General features: G+C 39.8%; 1 protein-coding gene across 3 annotated transcripts in view; it reads left to right on the top strand.

Moving 5' to 3' along the window:
- The window catches only part of atp10d (ATPase phospholipid transporting 10D), a 211,796-nt gene extending 200,416 nt beyond the window's left edge, over positions 1-11,380 (top strand). For all 3 annotated transcript variants that reach the window (XM_060824432.1, XM_060824439.1, XM_060824447.1), the window contains exons 22-23: positions 2,856-3,043; positions 9,860-11,380. In XM_060824432.1, the coding sequence (XP_060680415.1) occupies positions 2,856-3,043; positions 9,860-10,397 (726 nt within the window). In that variant the 3' untranslated portion in view covers positions 10,398-11,380. The remainder of the gene's footprint in view (positions 1-2,855; positions 3,044-9,859) is intronic.
- The last annotated feature ends 3,187 nt before the right edge of the window (positions 11,381-14,567 follow it).

Genomic DNA, 14,567 nt, shown 5'->3' with positions numbered 1-14,567 from the left:
GTAAATGGTGCAGCTTGCTGGCATGCCAGTTTCCTTCTACCTTCCCATCCCTCCACTGAACCATATTCCCAAAAATAAGAAAAAACTGATGAGAGTTACCTGTCCAAGTGTGGTGGGCAATTTAGATCCTTAAAGGCCTGCTAAGGCCCATTGTTAGAAGCTGACAAGGGAAGAGTGCTCCAGGAGGTTTAGTACCTCTCTGAGTACCTAGCTTCAGTTCAAGGTGCAGTTTGCTTTTGCTGGTGGCTTAGCTGCTAAGAGCATGTGTTTGTTTTATTTTAAATGCAATTAAATGAAACTTCTAATTCTCCAAAACATTGGAGAGAGGAAGCGTCAAAATGATTGTGTCTTCTCTAATTTACCTGTCAAGGGTAACCTGTTGCTTCTTCAGTGCTGAAAGGCCTTCTCTTGGAAAACCCCCACCCCCCCACCTCTAAGCTTTAATGCCTGTCTACTGTCCTTAATTGAAAGAGAGACAACCCTCTGAATTATTTGGCAAATTTGGAAAAAATCACAACCCGTTGACTGTTCCACAGACAGTGCAGACTTCTGACCCTCTTTTGGCCTAATAATGGGGTCACAAAGTCCTTTGTGCTCTCTATGTCCTTCCTGTCCTTTACTGCGACAATCCCCTGAATTCTTGTGTCCCAGTAAGTGTATTTTGTTCTTCCAGATTAGAGCTATTGAGCCTTTTTTTTAAACTAATGTGCCTCTCACCATTCTACCTTGAAATATATTGCCATTTCTTTACTGTCTCTGGGTCAGCAGTTCAAGAAGGTAGACCACCACAGCCTTTTCAAGGGCAACTAGGAAAAGGCAATAAGTGCTGACTAATCCACCTTTAACGGACACAGCAAATTATATTATTCCACTGAGGAGTTACTTTAGCCAGTAAGGCAAAGACGCTCATGTGTAATCTCAATATCAACCATAAAGGATAATAGAATTTAATGGAATGCCTACCATTTGGCCCATCAAGTCTACATCAACCCTCCGAAAAGCATCCCATCTAGACCCGGCCCCTTACCCTATATCCATAACCCCACCTTTACCATGCTAGTCCACCTAGCCTACACACCCCTGGGCATTACATGGCCAATCAACCTAACCTGCACACCCAGCATGTACACTTTGCTTCACAGAATAGTAATTCATCCAGAGTTAATGTGGCAGTCATCTAAAATTTTTGTCAGTATGAGACAGATGTTGAGGCACCATTCTGTACAGAATGTCAAGAAGGACTCTGAGAAACTGTCTGAGGGAGAGTAAAAGGAAAATGGCAAAGCACTGCTGCACCAAGACAAATTACCAAAAGGCCAGAATTTGAAGTGTTATCGAAGCGTTCTGAGCTAATCTGCTCAGTTCACCTGTGAGAGAAACCTTCCACTAGCAGTTACTGAATTCAAATTTCAATTCCCTCCTTTGTAAAGAGGAAGGCAATTGAAAGCAATGGGCCTCATGCTGGAAAGTGGGACTAGTGCCTGATGAAGGAATTATGCCTGAAACCTCAATTCTCCTGCTTCTCGGTTGCTGCCTGACCTGCTGTGCTTTTCCAGCACCACATTCTCAACTCTGATCTCCAGCATTCGCAGTCCTCACTTGCTCCTATTGCAGATTTAATACAGATTTGGCTGTGCTGACTTGAGGTCTGAAGGATCTCTTCTGTACTGTACAATTCTATGATCTTCAAGCAAGAAATAGACAAGAAATGATATTCAACATATTCTGATCTTTACAATATTCCTTTATCCATTTTAATTTTGTTTTGTCTATTAACTATTGCTTTTTTATTTCATGTTCAGCAATAGTTGTGTAATTAACTAAGATAACTTAAAACAAACGCTTTGCTGTTTAAAACATAAAGGGGGCAAATTGAGCTAAAAGAATGTGTTATTCATGGGCCACTTTAGACACAATGAAGTGAACATAATTACGTTAATAACTATGTTAACTATCAATTTGTAATAAATTGGTGAGCACGTCACTTGCTAAAACTACATATATTAATATGTGGAGATCCATTTTCTGCAAGAAAAGGAGCATGTTCAAGCCTTGTTTCTTTTTTGAATTGTTCAGGAGTTTAAAAGCCTGTAGTTCTTCATTTCTTTATCCATATTTGTACCTCAGACAGCGTTGACTTTTTGCCAATCAGCAGTTTTTTTTCACCTTGTAGTTAACATGATTGTGATCCTCTATAATTTGGCATTCTTGCATTCGTTTCATTCGTTCACAGCATGTAGAGATCACTGGCAGGCCAACATTTGTTGCCAATCCCTAACCTTCCTTGAGAAGGTGATAGAGAGCCGTCACCTTGATCTGCTACAGTCCAAATAGATGCATCCACGGTGCTGTTGTACATGGAGGTTCAGGATATTGACTTGATGACTGTGAAGGAGCAGCGATATAGTTCCAAGTATAGATGGTGTGTGGTTTGGAGCTGAATTTGCAGATGGTGTTCCTATATATTTGCTATCCAGCATTCCCTCTACTACTACTTCCCCGCTGCACAGGCATCTGAGGCCTGTGTGCAGCATCAACTACTGGAACCAGATGTCAGCATGCCATATGCAGATTCTTGGAACTGATGTGTGTATGTGCAATTGCACAGCTTAAAGGGAATGTGCCTGCTGCCCTTGTTCTTCGGAAGGTGCTATCGGCATTAGGCATTTGCCGTATTAAAGGATCAAACTCATACCTTTTATTATGTGTTGCCAAACACAGTAAGAATTTATTGATTCTATTACAACCAATACAAATTGTTTAAAAATAATCTCCTGCAAAGTTTTAGGGTTTTAATATTTTTTAATAGAGATACCAGCATCAGTTAATTTTCTAATGATTTATTTTTATTTCAGACATGGATTCATTGGGTTATAATGGGAGGCAGTGCTTTACTTTACTTTGTGTTTGCACTGGTTTTTGGAGGAACTTGTATAAACTGCAACCATCCATCAAATCCGTATTGGATCATGGAGCGACAAATGTCAGACCCACTCTTCTATTTGGTCTGCATCCTCGCTACAGTGATAGCTTTGCTCCCCAGGTAATGTGCATTTCTATTTACAGTGGTTAGATATCCTATTTTATTTCTAACTTATGCTATGAATCACTGGAAGGTAATGCAATTTCTTTTTTATTCCTCTTTTCATATCTAAGGTTTGTACCTAGATACTTTGTACCTAAAATGGTGCCATGAGAAGCGATATTATAACTTTTTCACTGTACTCCAGTACTTCTGTACTCGAGTACACATTACAATACTTCTAATCTATTTCATTCTATTCTATACTATTCTATTCTAATAGGTATCCACATTGAGAGGCTGAACCCTGCCAGATAGACATGTAAAATCTCAAGATAATATTCTGATGAAGAGCATGACAGTTATTCCCATGTCCTGGTCAATATTTGTTCCTGTATTAACATCACAAAAATAGGTTTTCTGGTGCTTATAACTTCATTGTTGGGTGGTTGGCTGTTTGCAAATTGGCTGTCACATTCCCTGTGTCTCACCCAGTGGTTATACTTCAGAAGTACTTCATTAATTGTAAATTACTTTGTAACATCCTGAAATCATGAAAAGTGCCACATTAATGCAGGTCTTTGTTTAATTTGATTTATAAGTTCCCTTATCAGTTTTTGTTAACCTTACTCTCTCATCCAATGCACTGGAATTACATCATATTATAGTCAAAGCCAATATTCCCTCTACTGATGATTTAAACAAAAGACTCGCACAGTGCTTTTCACAACCACCAAATGCCAATGAAACCAGTTATGTTTTGTTTTGATGTAGGCCACGATGATGATTGTGAAACTGTTAAATTTAATACTCTGTAGAGTCATAGTCAAATCTGCCAGACATTTGAATTAAAATGCTCAATGTAAGTCGAAATGATACATACACATACTATTTGCCACAGGTTATCATTCACTCTTTTGCATCAGCGCTTAACATTTTGAAAGGGTAATCCTGTTTGTCAGCTACTCCCTAAAATAGTAGAGTTATAGTGGGTGTATATAAAATGTGATGATTTGGAGATGCCGGTGTTTGACTGGGGTGTATAAAGTTAAAAATCACACATCACACTGTAAACTTTTGCTATAAATTCTGTGCCTTACAATTGTGTCCTCCACAACCACCTGATGAAGGAGCATCGCTCCAAAGGCTCGTGTGCTTCCAATTAAATCTGTTGGACTATAACCTGGTGTTGTCTGATTTTTAACTTTATAAAATGAGGGTTTCTCTCTGCCATCTTAGTTGTCACCCTGCATCAAAATTGGTTGTGAATGAGAGCACAGATTTACTTGAAGTTAATTTTAAAATGTGTATTGCTAGCTAAGCCAGCAATTAATGCTCAGCGAATGTGCCATTGAGAAGGTAGTGATGAAGATGCTATCGTCCTGAACTTCTGCAAGTCTCCATGTAATATAATTAACCCACTTTGTCAAGAAAGATGTTTCAGGACCTTCTACTCATTAATGAAACATGGGCATCACTTGGCCGTCAATGATTGTTCAGGAGAATGTGGTACTGAGCTGCTTCCTTGAACTGGTTGGTTGGTTCCTTAGTTTGGTTACCTCAGTTGGTTGGTTGGTTGACTGATGTGATTTATTGTCACGTGTACCTAAGTATAGTGAAGAACTTTGTTTGCGAGCAGTACAGGAAGATCATGGTAAACAAGAATATACAGATTATAGGGTGAAGAAAACTTGGACAGAGTGAAGCATACAGGTTACACCGCAAGGGATGTGCTCGAGGCAAGAACAGCATTATTTGAAGTTAGGGAGCCCATTTGTTAATCTAATGACGGCAGGGAAGAAGCTATTCCTGAACCTGTTGGTGCATGTGTTCAGGTTTCTGTACTTTCTACCTGATGGAAGAATTTGTAGGAGAGAATTTCCAGGATGGGATCGGACTTTGATGATGATGGCAGCCTTTCATAGCAATGAGAGGTTTAAATTGAGTCCATGGGTGGGAGGTTGGCTTTCTTGAAGTGTGTGCACACAACCTTCTGTAGTTTCTTACAGTCCAGACAGTTGGTTCACAAAGCAGGGTAACGTCAGCACAGCAGATTCAATTTGCAATAGAGTTGTGATGATTATGAAGGCCTGCCTTCTCAGTCTTGTCATTTACTGGAACTCTGGTAACCCCCAGGTTAAGCTCACTTCCAGGCATCTATCTAATGAGAGAGCAACCTATGTTCATCTGGGATTCTGGTGATCTTCACTTTTGTAGAGACACTTGTAGTGCTGTTAGGAATGGAGTTCCAGGGATTTGACCCAGCAATAATGAAGGAAGATTGATAAAGTTCCAAGGCAGAATGGTGTGTAGCTTGGAGGGTAACTTGGTGTTCCATGCTTACGCTACCCCTGTCCTTCTTGCTGATGGAAGTTGCAGGTTTGGAAATGCTGTTAGAGAACACGGTGAATTGTTGCAGTGAGTATTGTAGATTTATATATGCTACTGCCGCTGTGCATTGACGGTGTAGTGAGTGAATGCTAAAGTTTGTCAATGGAATCTCAGTCAAATGGTTTGCTTTGACTTCAAGTTTATTGAATGTTGATTGAGCGGCACTCATCCAAGCAAGTTGGGGGTATTCCATCACACTCTTGTAGATGGTGAACTGGGGAGACATGAGCTGATTTATTCACTACAGAGCTCCTTGCCACTGACCTGCTGTGTTGCTACATATGGCTAATTCCATTTAGTTTCTGGTCAGTAGCAATTCTCAGAATATTGATATTGGAAGGTTCAACAATAGCAATGCTGATGAATGACACGGCAATGATTAGACTTTCTCTTGTTGGATATAGCCATTGCCTCCCTTTTGTGCAAATGTTATTCGTTCAGTAAAATGTTGCCAGTTGCTAACCCAAGCCTGAATGTTGGACAGGTCTCACTACATATGAACATGGGTTGCTTCAGTATCTTGAGAAGTCGTGAGTGGTGCTGAACGCTGTGCAATCACTAGTAAACTTCCCCATTTCCAGTTTATGATTAGATTAGATTCTCTAAGTGTGGAAACAGATCCTTCGGGCCAACAAGTCCACACCGACCCTCCGAAGAGAAACCCACCCAGACTTATTCCCCTACATTTACCCCTGACTAATGCACATAACGCTACAGGCAATTTAGCATGGCCAATTCACCTAACCTGCATATCTTTGGACTGGGAGGAAACCACAGCTCCCGGAGGAAACCCACACAGACACTGGGAGAATGTGCAAACTCCACACAGACAGATGTCCGAGGCGGGAATTGTACCCGGGTCCCTGGCACTGTGAGTCAGCAATGCTAACCACTGAACCACCGTGCAGGATGGATAGAAATTCATTGATGAAGCAAATGAAAATGATTGGGCCTAGAACTCTACACTGAGGATCTCCTGCAATAGTATCCTGAAACCAAGGCCATTTGTCTCTAACAACCACAGCGATTTTCCTTTGTGCAATGTATGATTCTAGATTAGAGTGATGCTGGAAAAACACAGCAGGTCAGGCAGCATCCGAGGAGCAGGAAAATCGACGTTTCGGGCAAAAGCCCTTCATCAGGAGCAGAAGCAGAGTGCCTGCAGGGTGGAGAGATAAATGAGAGGATGCTGGGGGTGGGGAGAAAGTAGCATAGAGTACAGTAGGTGAATGGGGGTGTGGATGGAGGTGATAGGTGAGGGAGGAGGGTGGGGGAAGGTAGCAATGTATGATTCCAACCAGTAGACTGTTTCTCTCAATCCCCATTGACTCTGGTTTGGTTCCTTGATGGCATGCTCTTGTGAAATACTGCCTTACTGTCAAGGACAGTCAATCTCACCTCATCTTAGTAATGAAGAAAGAACAATTATATCACAGCAAGTCAGGATGCTGGATGATCGAAGGGACCTTGCAAGGGATAATATTCCCATGAAACTACTGCTGTCATTGTTCTAGGTATTAAAGGTGGTATGCAATGCCAAAGAAACTTTGGCTAGTTTCTGCAGTGCGGTTATGGTTGGGCAGATTGTTTAGGGTAGTGTAGGGACTGCCAGTCAAATGGGCTGCTTTGTGTTAGTGTTGAACTTCTTGGAACTGCACTCAGCCAAGCAAGTAGAAAATATTTCAGCAGATATTTCAATTGCACCTTGAACACAGTAGAAAGGCTGTGGGAAGTTGGTAGGCAAATTATTTGCCAAAGAATACTTAGTCTCTGACCTGCTTCTGGAGGTACAATGGGTAGCAGGGAATTCAGAAATTAAAAGGCCATTGAATGTCACAGAGAGGAGAGTGACAAATTACAGGAAAATAAAAACAGAAAATGCTGGAGAAGCAGTTAATGTTCCGAAAAGGTATCATGTCAGACTCAAAACATTAACTCGATTTCTTTCTCCACAAATATCGCCAGACATTGAATTTTGCTAGCATGATTTGTTTTTATTTTTCACTTTCACATCTGCAATATTTTGCTTTTATAGGAAGGTTTAGGAATGTTAGTTTACCTCGACTTGGATTCACTGTTTAGCTTTTGGTCTTGAAAAGACTAAAGTTTTGCAAGTTTATAATAAAACAGGAAATTATGTTTATTTTGACTGTATTTTCTCCAATTTTCCCTACAATTACAAATAAAACAGGCTAACAAGAAGGAAACTGCACCAGTTAAATAACATATAGATGGGGGAAAACATTACAATTAATTATTGAAAAATGAATACATTTCATACAAATGATACATGTGCAAAATTTCTTGGCTTCTAATAATGCATAGCTATAGAATTTTATTAAAATCATAAATTAAATAACATTCACATTTAAGCTAATAAGCAGCAAGTTACAAATTACACACCAATGCCAGGGAATACCATCTCCAAGTCCAAATCTCACAACCTCCCCCTGACATTCGATGGCATTATAATTACTGAATTCCCTACTATCTACTGTAGCTCCAATACCAAATCAGAGGCTAGGTATTCCGTACTTTTTTAAAAAACACAATTGTTTTTCTGTCTGTTTTTTTTTATAAACATTGAACTAATTGTTTCAAGGATTCCTTAAAGGCTTAATCTTAATGCATTGTTAACAAACTCCAGATAACCCAGCACCACTGTCAGAACTCAAAATGAAGCTAAAACTTCCTTAACCTATATGATCCAGATGTACAATCCTGGCCTAAAAGCTATACGTGGTTCTCTGCGTTTCAGAGCTAATATCATGAACCTTCACAATGTATTAAATTCCATATAAACATAATGTATGGAGTTGTTTGGCTCACCTGGCTAGATGGCCAGCAGGAAAATGACAACATGTGTGTTTGATTCCTGTCCTGTTCCGACTGTGGTAAACTTGGGACCCACCTCCCTGCCCTGGACCTGAAATTTAAAGACAATGGCAAAGCACCAACAATGAAAACTGCCAAGTAAAATGGCTTAGAATGCATATGAGCAAAGGATCTGTCTTTGGGGAAAGGCAAAGTGAAATACAAAGATAATTAAAAATGACTAAACCCAGTTTATAAATCCTTGATTTGTTTATTGTATTTTAAAGCACAACATAAACCTCCACTGATTTGAAAGCACGTGTGACAGATGCCCTTTTTATTAGATAACTAATTAAGTATGCACTGAAGGATGTTGTGAAACTTGGAAGAGTTCAGAAAAAATTAACAAGGATGTTGTCACGGTTGGAGGGTTTGAGCTATTAGGGAGAGGCTGAATAGGCTGGGGCTGTTTTTCCCTGGAGCATTGGAGGCTGAGGAATGACCCTTAAGAGGTTTATAAAATCATGAGGGGCATGGATAGGGTAAATAGACAGGTCTTTTCCCTGGGTTGGGGAAGTCCAGAACTACAAGGCATAGGTTTAGGTCAGAGGGGAAAAACTTAAAAGAGACCTAAGGAGCAACTTTTTCATGCAGAGAGAGGGTGGTGCATGTATGGAATGGACTGCCAGAGGAAGTGGTGGAGGCTGGTACAATGCAACATTTAAAAGGCATCTGGATAGGTATATGAATAGGAAGGGTTTAGAGGGATATGGGCGAAATGCTGGCAAATGGGACTAAATTAATTTAGGATATCTGGTCAGCATGGACTAGTTGGACTGAAAGGTCTGTTTCCCTGCTCTACATCTCTATGGCTCTATTGATCCTTTGAGCTCAAACAGTGCTGTGGCAATGAGACAGTCTCAGTATGGAATGATATTTTGAGTGGTGACCAGGTATGTTCTAATAGCAATTAACCTGCACAATTAGCAGTCAATAAAATGTAATTCAGAAAATATGGGAGATATTAGTTACACGAGTGCCCAAACAAGAACTATAGCCTGTCTGTTCCTGCTTCACTTGCAATATATCATTTTCAGATGAACCAAAGAAATTATACCTTGCTGTTTACTTTAGCAGGTGAGGAGAATGCTTTGAGATAATAAGAAATGAAATCAAGAGTCAAGACACTGGTAATTATGATGGACATCATTAGTCAGGGTTTGGGGCAGGATGTTGGGGAAGTATCATACAAATGGTGTAGAATGGTGTGAAGGTTGTTTACAAGTTAACTTGTTGGAATTGGTGGAAACACAGCTTCCTAATGAATTCTGCAGTCTGACTTCCTGTTGCTCAGGTAACCTAGCCAATGTGGATTAAAAATAGAAGCATGCAAGCTCCATAATTATTCAATAACTGATTTGCCTTCTGGGTGAAGATTGGTCCCCTGTTTCAAATTCCATCTGTGTTAAAATGAGATATTGGGGTGGCACTCACTCGAGGTTAAGTTTGTATTTTAGATTTTTCCATTTTAACGTTGCTTGATGGAAATGGTCACCATTCCTTGATTCTATTATGTTCAATTTAATAAGTAAAAATGCAAAATAAAGCTCAAATTTTGACTTTCATTTCCAGGTACACCTATCGCATTTTCCAAGCAACAGTATTCCCAACTCCTTTGCTCAAGGCTCGTCAGCTGGACAAGTTGAGCTCTGAGGATCGCAAGAAGTCAATCCAAGAGTGGGATGGTACCCAGCCAGCCTGTGAAGTATCTAGTGTGGATGTCATCAACAACTCTGTAACTAACATTACCATTTCGAGAAAAAAATGTTCAGATCAGACTAACTTTTTATCAAAGGATGAAGCACCTTTGGTTACTGCACCAGCAAAAGGAGAATCTGCCATTACTGTAATTCCACTGAATGAAATTCCATCAGAAAACGCTAGTATATTTGTCAAAGGAAGTGCTGTTTTGTTTAAAGCAGAAATGGTTGCAAACTCTGACCTGGTACAAGAATCTGATGCCAGTACTGCCTCTGACAGCTTGCACACCCAAATGCATTCCGAAGAACACAATGAAGGAATGGCTTTGCAATCTAAGAACAAAAATATCTCCTCTTCCATATGGGACAAGTCTGGTAGATTTCAGGAATTTCCTCCGGCAGTATGCTAGCATACTTAATCAGAAAGGACACCATGAGCTACTTGCTCGACAGGGTAAAATCTATTTTTTTCATCACTATTTTGAGATGAAATAATTTACTTTTGGCCAGTATTGCTGTTCAACGTGTTGCTGCAGACCACATTGTATACCACTGCCTTGCTGAAGAGCTTATCTCCAATACAAAAATAGGCTGCACCATGCAATACTGAGATATAAGTTGCTGCCTTTCATTCCCTATGGAGTAAGGTCCTGATGTCAATCATGTCTCAGTGCATATTCATTACATGGAGTGTTTGACTACTATACAGGACAAATAGCATTTCACTATTGGCCTTTGTGAGAAATAAGACAGAGGGAATGCAGCACTGAATCCCTGGCTATTCCACAGTCAGGCAACAATCAGGAGGACAAATGAAGTTAGGCAAGCCACAATTCGCTACCTGAGTCAAATTATCATGCTGTTTTTATCTGTCAATTTTCTAAAGATAGTGTTCTAATCATGTTCTCATCTCTGGGAATATCATTATTTTCAAAGCTCAACTTAGGACTATGTAATGAATACAGTGCAATGCAAATAATGGCCCTTTTAAAAATGGGCATGTGTCAAAAGTTGATTTTCAAATATGCAAACAGGATGTACACAGAAATATCAACTCTGAATAAAGTAAGTCACTATGGCTTGGAATTCCCTGAAAATTGGTACTCTAAGTTCAGCTTAGTACAAATTTCAACACAAAAGATTGAAGACTTTCAGACGCCTGTGACTCGTTACAATTTTTAATGTTGCCGCCAAACTACTACTTCATTGTGACACTTCTGTGAAACTTATGCTACTCATTAAAAATGAGTTCTGTTGCTATGTATAACAGTTTATAACAGTTATGAACAGATTTTAAATTTGCACCTATGTCTGGGTGCACAGGAATGTTAAAAATATATTTCTGATGTTTTCATAAAATCTTTTCTGATTATGTCGAGTTTATTTTGATTTTTCCTCACTGGCACCTTTTATTTGTATCTTTGACTGCATCAGAATAGCATGAAAACAGTTTGCATTAAAAAGTTTTAAATTTCCATGATTACATACATAATGTTCAATGGTTTTTCAAATTTCAGATTATATGCACAAGGAAGGATCTGGTGTAACTTTGCCACTTATCTCAGGTTCCAGTTGCTTGCCTGATGTGTGCTTTTTTTATGCTGTTCCTTACTTTCTAAGATATGCTAATGCGATTCTCAAGAAATTTAGGATTTGCTTGACGGAAAAACTATTGTAAGCTTCACTGATTTATGCCATTTCAGGAAATTCTGCTCCAACTTTCATTTCATCAGTCAATAGAAAAACCAAAGTTATAACTTCACCTATCACCACCATTAGAAATGTCAACCAACATAATGCAGTAACAACCCTTGGAATATTCACAATTATTGGTAATTACAGGTTCAAAAAAAAAACATTCTAAAAGTTAACATTTTCAACTGCTCACAAGGATGCTGGATTAAAAGACTGCATGTACATTGGACTATCTGACACAATGATTTATAATATATTGATGCTTAAAGTTGTTACTTGTTTTAATAATTGAGACACAAAGTTTAATGTTAAAATTGTTGAAAGTTGATGTATGGAGCTTTTCAAATGGTTGGTTTTATGTTTCCTTAATGTTTTGGAAAACAAAGCCACTGACTTCTCACATAAATGATAAGAATATGACCATGTCCAATTCCCTCACTATAAATTACTATAAAGTGCACTTTTTTTTTACAGGTAAGCTGCATAAGATATGGGCAGAAGTTGTACTGCTTGATCTAACATACAAATATGAACATACAAACCATGAACAAGCCTCTCAACCCTTTGTGTCTCCTCCACCATTCAAGAAAATCATGGAAAATCTAATTTTAACATCAACTCTACATTCCTGCAAATCCACATTAATCTTTTCCTCCTTGCTAATCAAGAACTATTTACCTTTCCTTTAAACATATTTAAAGATTCTGGCATTTTTGAGGAAGGGAATTCCTAAGACTCAATTCCCTGAGGGGAAAAAACTGTTTCTTCATATGTGCTTTAAATGGATAACCTCTTATTTTAAAACTATGACCCCAAATTCTAGGTTCTCCCACAATAGGAAACATCTTTTCAACATCCACCCCATGAAGTCCCCTCAGGAATTAGTATGTTTCAGTTAAGTCACCTCTGTAGGATTCCAAAAGCCAACTGCAGAACGGACCCCTTCTATTGTGGAGTAGTGCACTCAAAATCAAGCCCCACTATTCTCAGAGTTGTCACAAAAGTTAAAGGTTTTAAAATAACTGCACAAAATTCCCCAATATACCTGATTTGCAGACCCAGGTTGATGAAAGCACAGATCAGTTTTCTGGACACAACAAGAATTACAATTTACTACAAATCATTAGACTATATCCAAAGGTAAATACTGATCAGAATGTTTCTTTTCAGTTACCTTTCTTCAGATACCTCCACTGTTTTGCAGGAGACATGATGTGGCTAGTTCACTTATATAAGAGTTTCTAATGTAACCATTAAACACCACAGCTTACAACAACTGCCAAAGAAAATATGAGCTTTTCAGATTTAAAATTGGTTTCAACTTTAGTAAATAGATAGACAACTCCCTTGCTGGTGGAGAACAGTACAACTCCCCAGCTTGTTCCAAGTCCAAGCTGTTGTTGCCTGAGCACCAATCTCGTAGTTGTGGGCAGACAAAAGGCCTTTGTCATCAACAATTCGTCACTTCTCCAGAGAACAATCAACTTCTTGTTGCCACCCACCTGCATCTGTACACAACCCCTAGCTCTTGTTTGTTCACGACGACTTCAGTTGCTAAATAAAAACCAAAAGAACTGTACATGCTTTACATCAGAAACAAAAACATAAGTTGCTGAAAAAGCACAGCAGATCTCTCAGCATTTGTAATGAGAAATCAGAGTTAATAGTTTTGGTCCAATGACCCTCAGAACTGCTGGTAGCTAGGAAAATGTCAGTTTATGTGCAGATGGTAGGGTTGGGTGAGCAAGTAAAGAGTAAACAATAGGTGGGTATAGAGCTCAAAGAGTGAGAAGAACAGTTGGACAGACAAAGGAGACAACAATCTGGCTCGGAGTGTAAATAGCTGTTAATGGAGACTGTTCGTGTCTAACAATGGGTAGTGTGTAATGGCAGACTATGTGGTAACAAGGCCTGGTTTGTGGGTTAGGACATGGGAAAGTTCAGGACCTAAAATTATTGAATTTGATATTGAGTCCAGAGGGCTGCAGAGTCCCCAAGCGGAAAATGGGATGTTTTTCTTCCAACTTGCACTGAGTTTTGCTGGGGCACTGCAGCAAGCCTGAGATGGAGACGTTGGCCAGGGAGCAGGGTGGTGTGTAAAAATGGCAAGCAACTGGAAGCTCAGGGTCTTTTTTGCTGACAGAATGCAAGTGTTCTGGGAAATGATCACCCAGTCTACGCTTCAGTGTAGAGGAGACCATGTTGTGAGTAGTGAATGCAGTAGACTGGATTGTGTGAAGTGCAGATAAAGAGCTGCTTCACCTGGAAGGTGTGTTTGGGGCCTTGAACACTGAGGAGGGAGGAAAATGGGCAGGTATTACACTTTTGGCGAATGTATGGGAAGGTGCTGTGGGGGTGCTTTTGGGAATGAAGGAAGAGTGGACCAGGATGCCCTGGAGGGAACAGTCACTGCAGAAGGCTGACAAGGGAGGGGAAGAGAAGATGTGTCTGGAGGTGGCAGAAAAGGTGGCTCATGATCTTTGGGATATGGATGCTGGAGGGATGAAAGGTAAGGACAAAGTAAACCCTATCGTTGTTGTGGGAGGGAAGTGGGGGAGGAGTGAGGGTGGAAGTGTGGGAGATGGGGCAGACTCAGTTGAGGAAGAATGTGAACAATTCAGAGGCTCCCTTGTCGGAGCATACGCAACAGAGATGGAGGAACTAGGAGAATGGAATAGAGTCTTTACAGGAAGGCAAGGTGCATCGATGTACAGTCCAGCTAGCTATGTGAGTTGGTGGGTTTATAGTGGATATTAGTGACCAGTCTATACCCAGTAATGGAAACAGATGTTAAAGGGAGGGCAGAGTCAGAGACAGACCAAGTGAAAGTGAGATTGAGTTGAAATTGGAAGTGAAATCGATTAACTTTTCCAAGTCCGGGTGAC

The sequence above is a fragment of the Hemiscyllium ocellatum genome, chromosome 1 (genome assembly GCF_020745735.1).
Source record: "Hemiscyllium ocellatum isolate sHemOce1 chromosome 1, sHemOce1.pat.X.cur, whole genome shotgun sequence".
Taxonomy (NCBI): Eukaryota; Metazoa; Chordata; class Chondrichthyes; order Orectolobiformes; family Hemiscylliidae; genus Hemiscyllium; species Hemiscyllium ocellatum.
The sequence above is the reverse complement of the archived record's forward strand: the minus strand, read 5'-3'. Positions and strand labels throughout refer to the sequence as shown.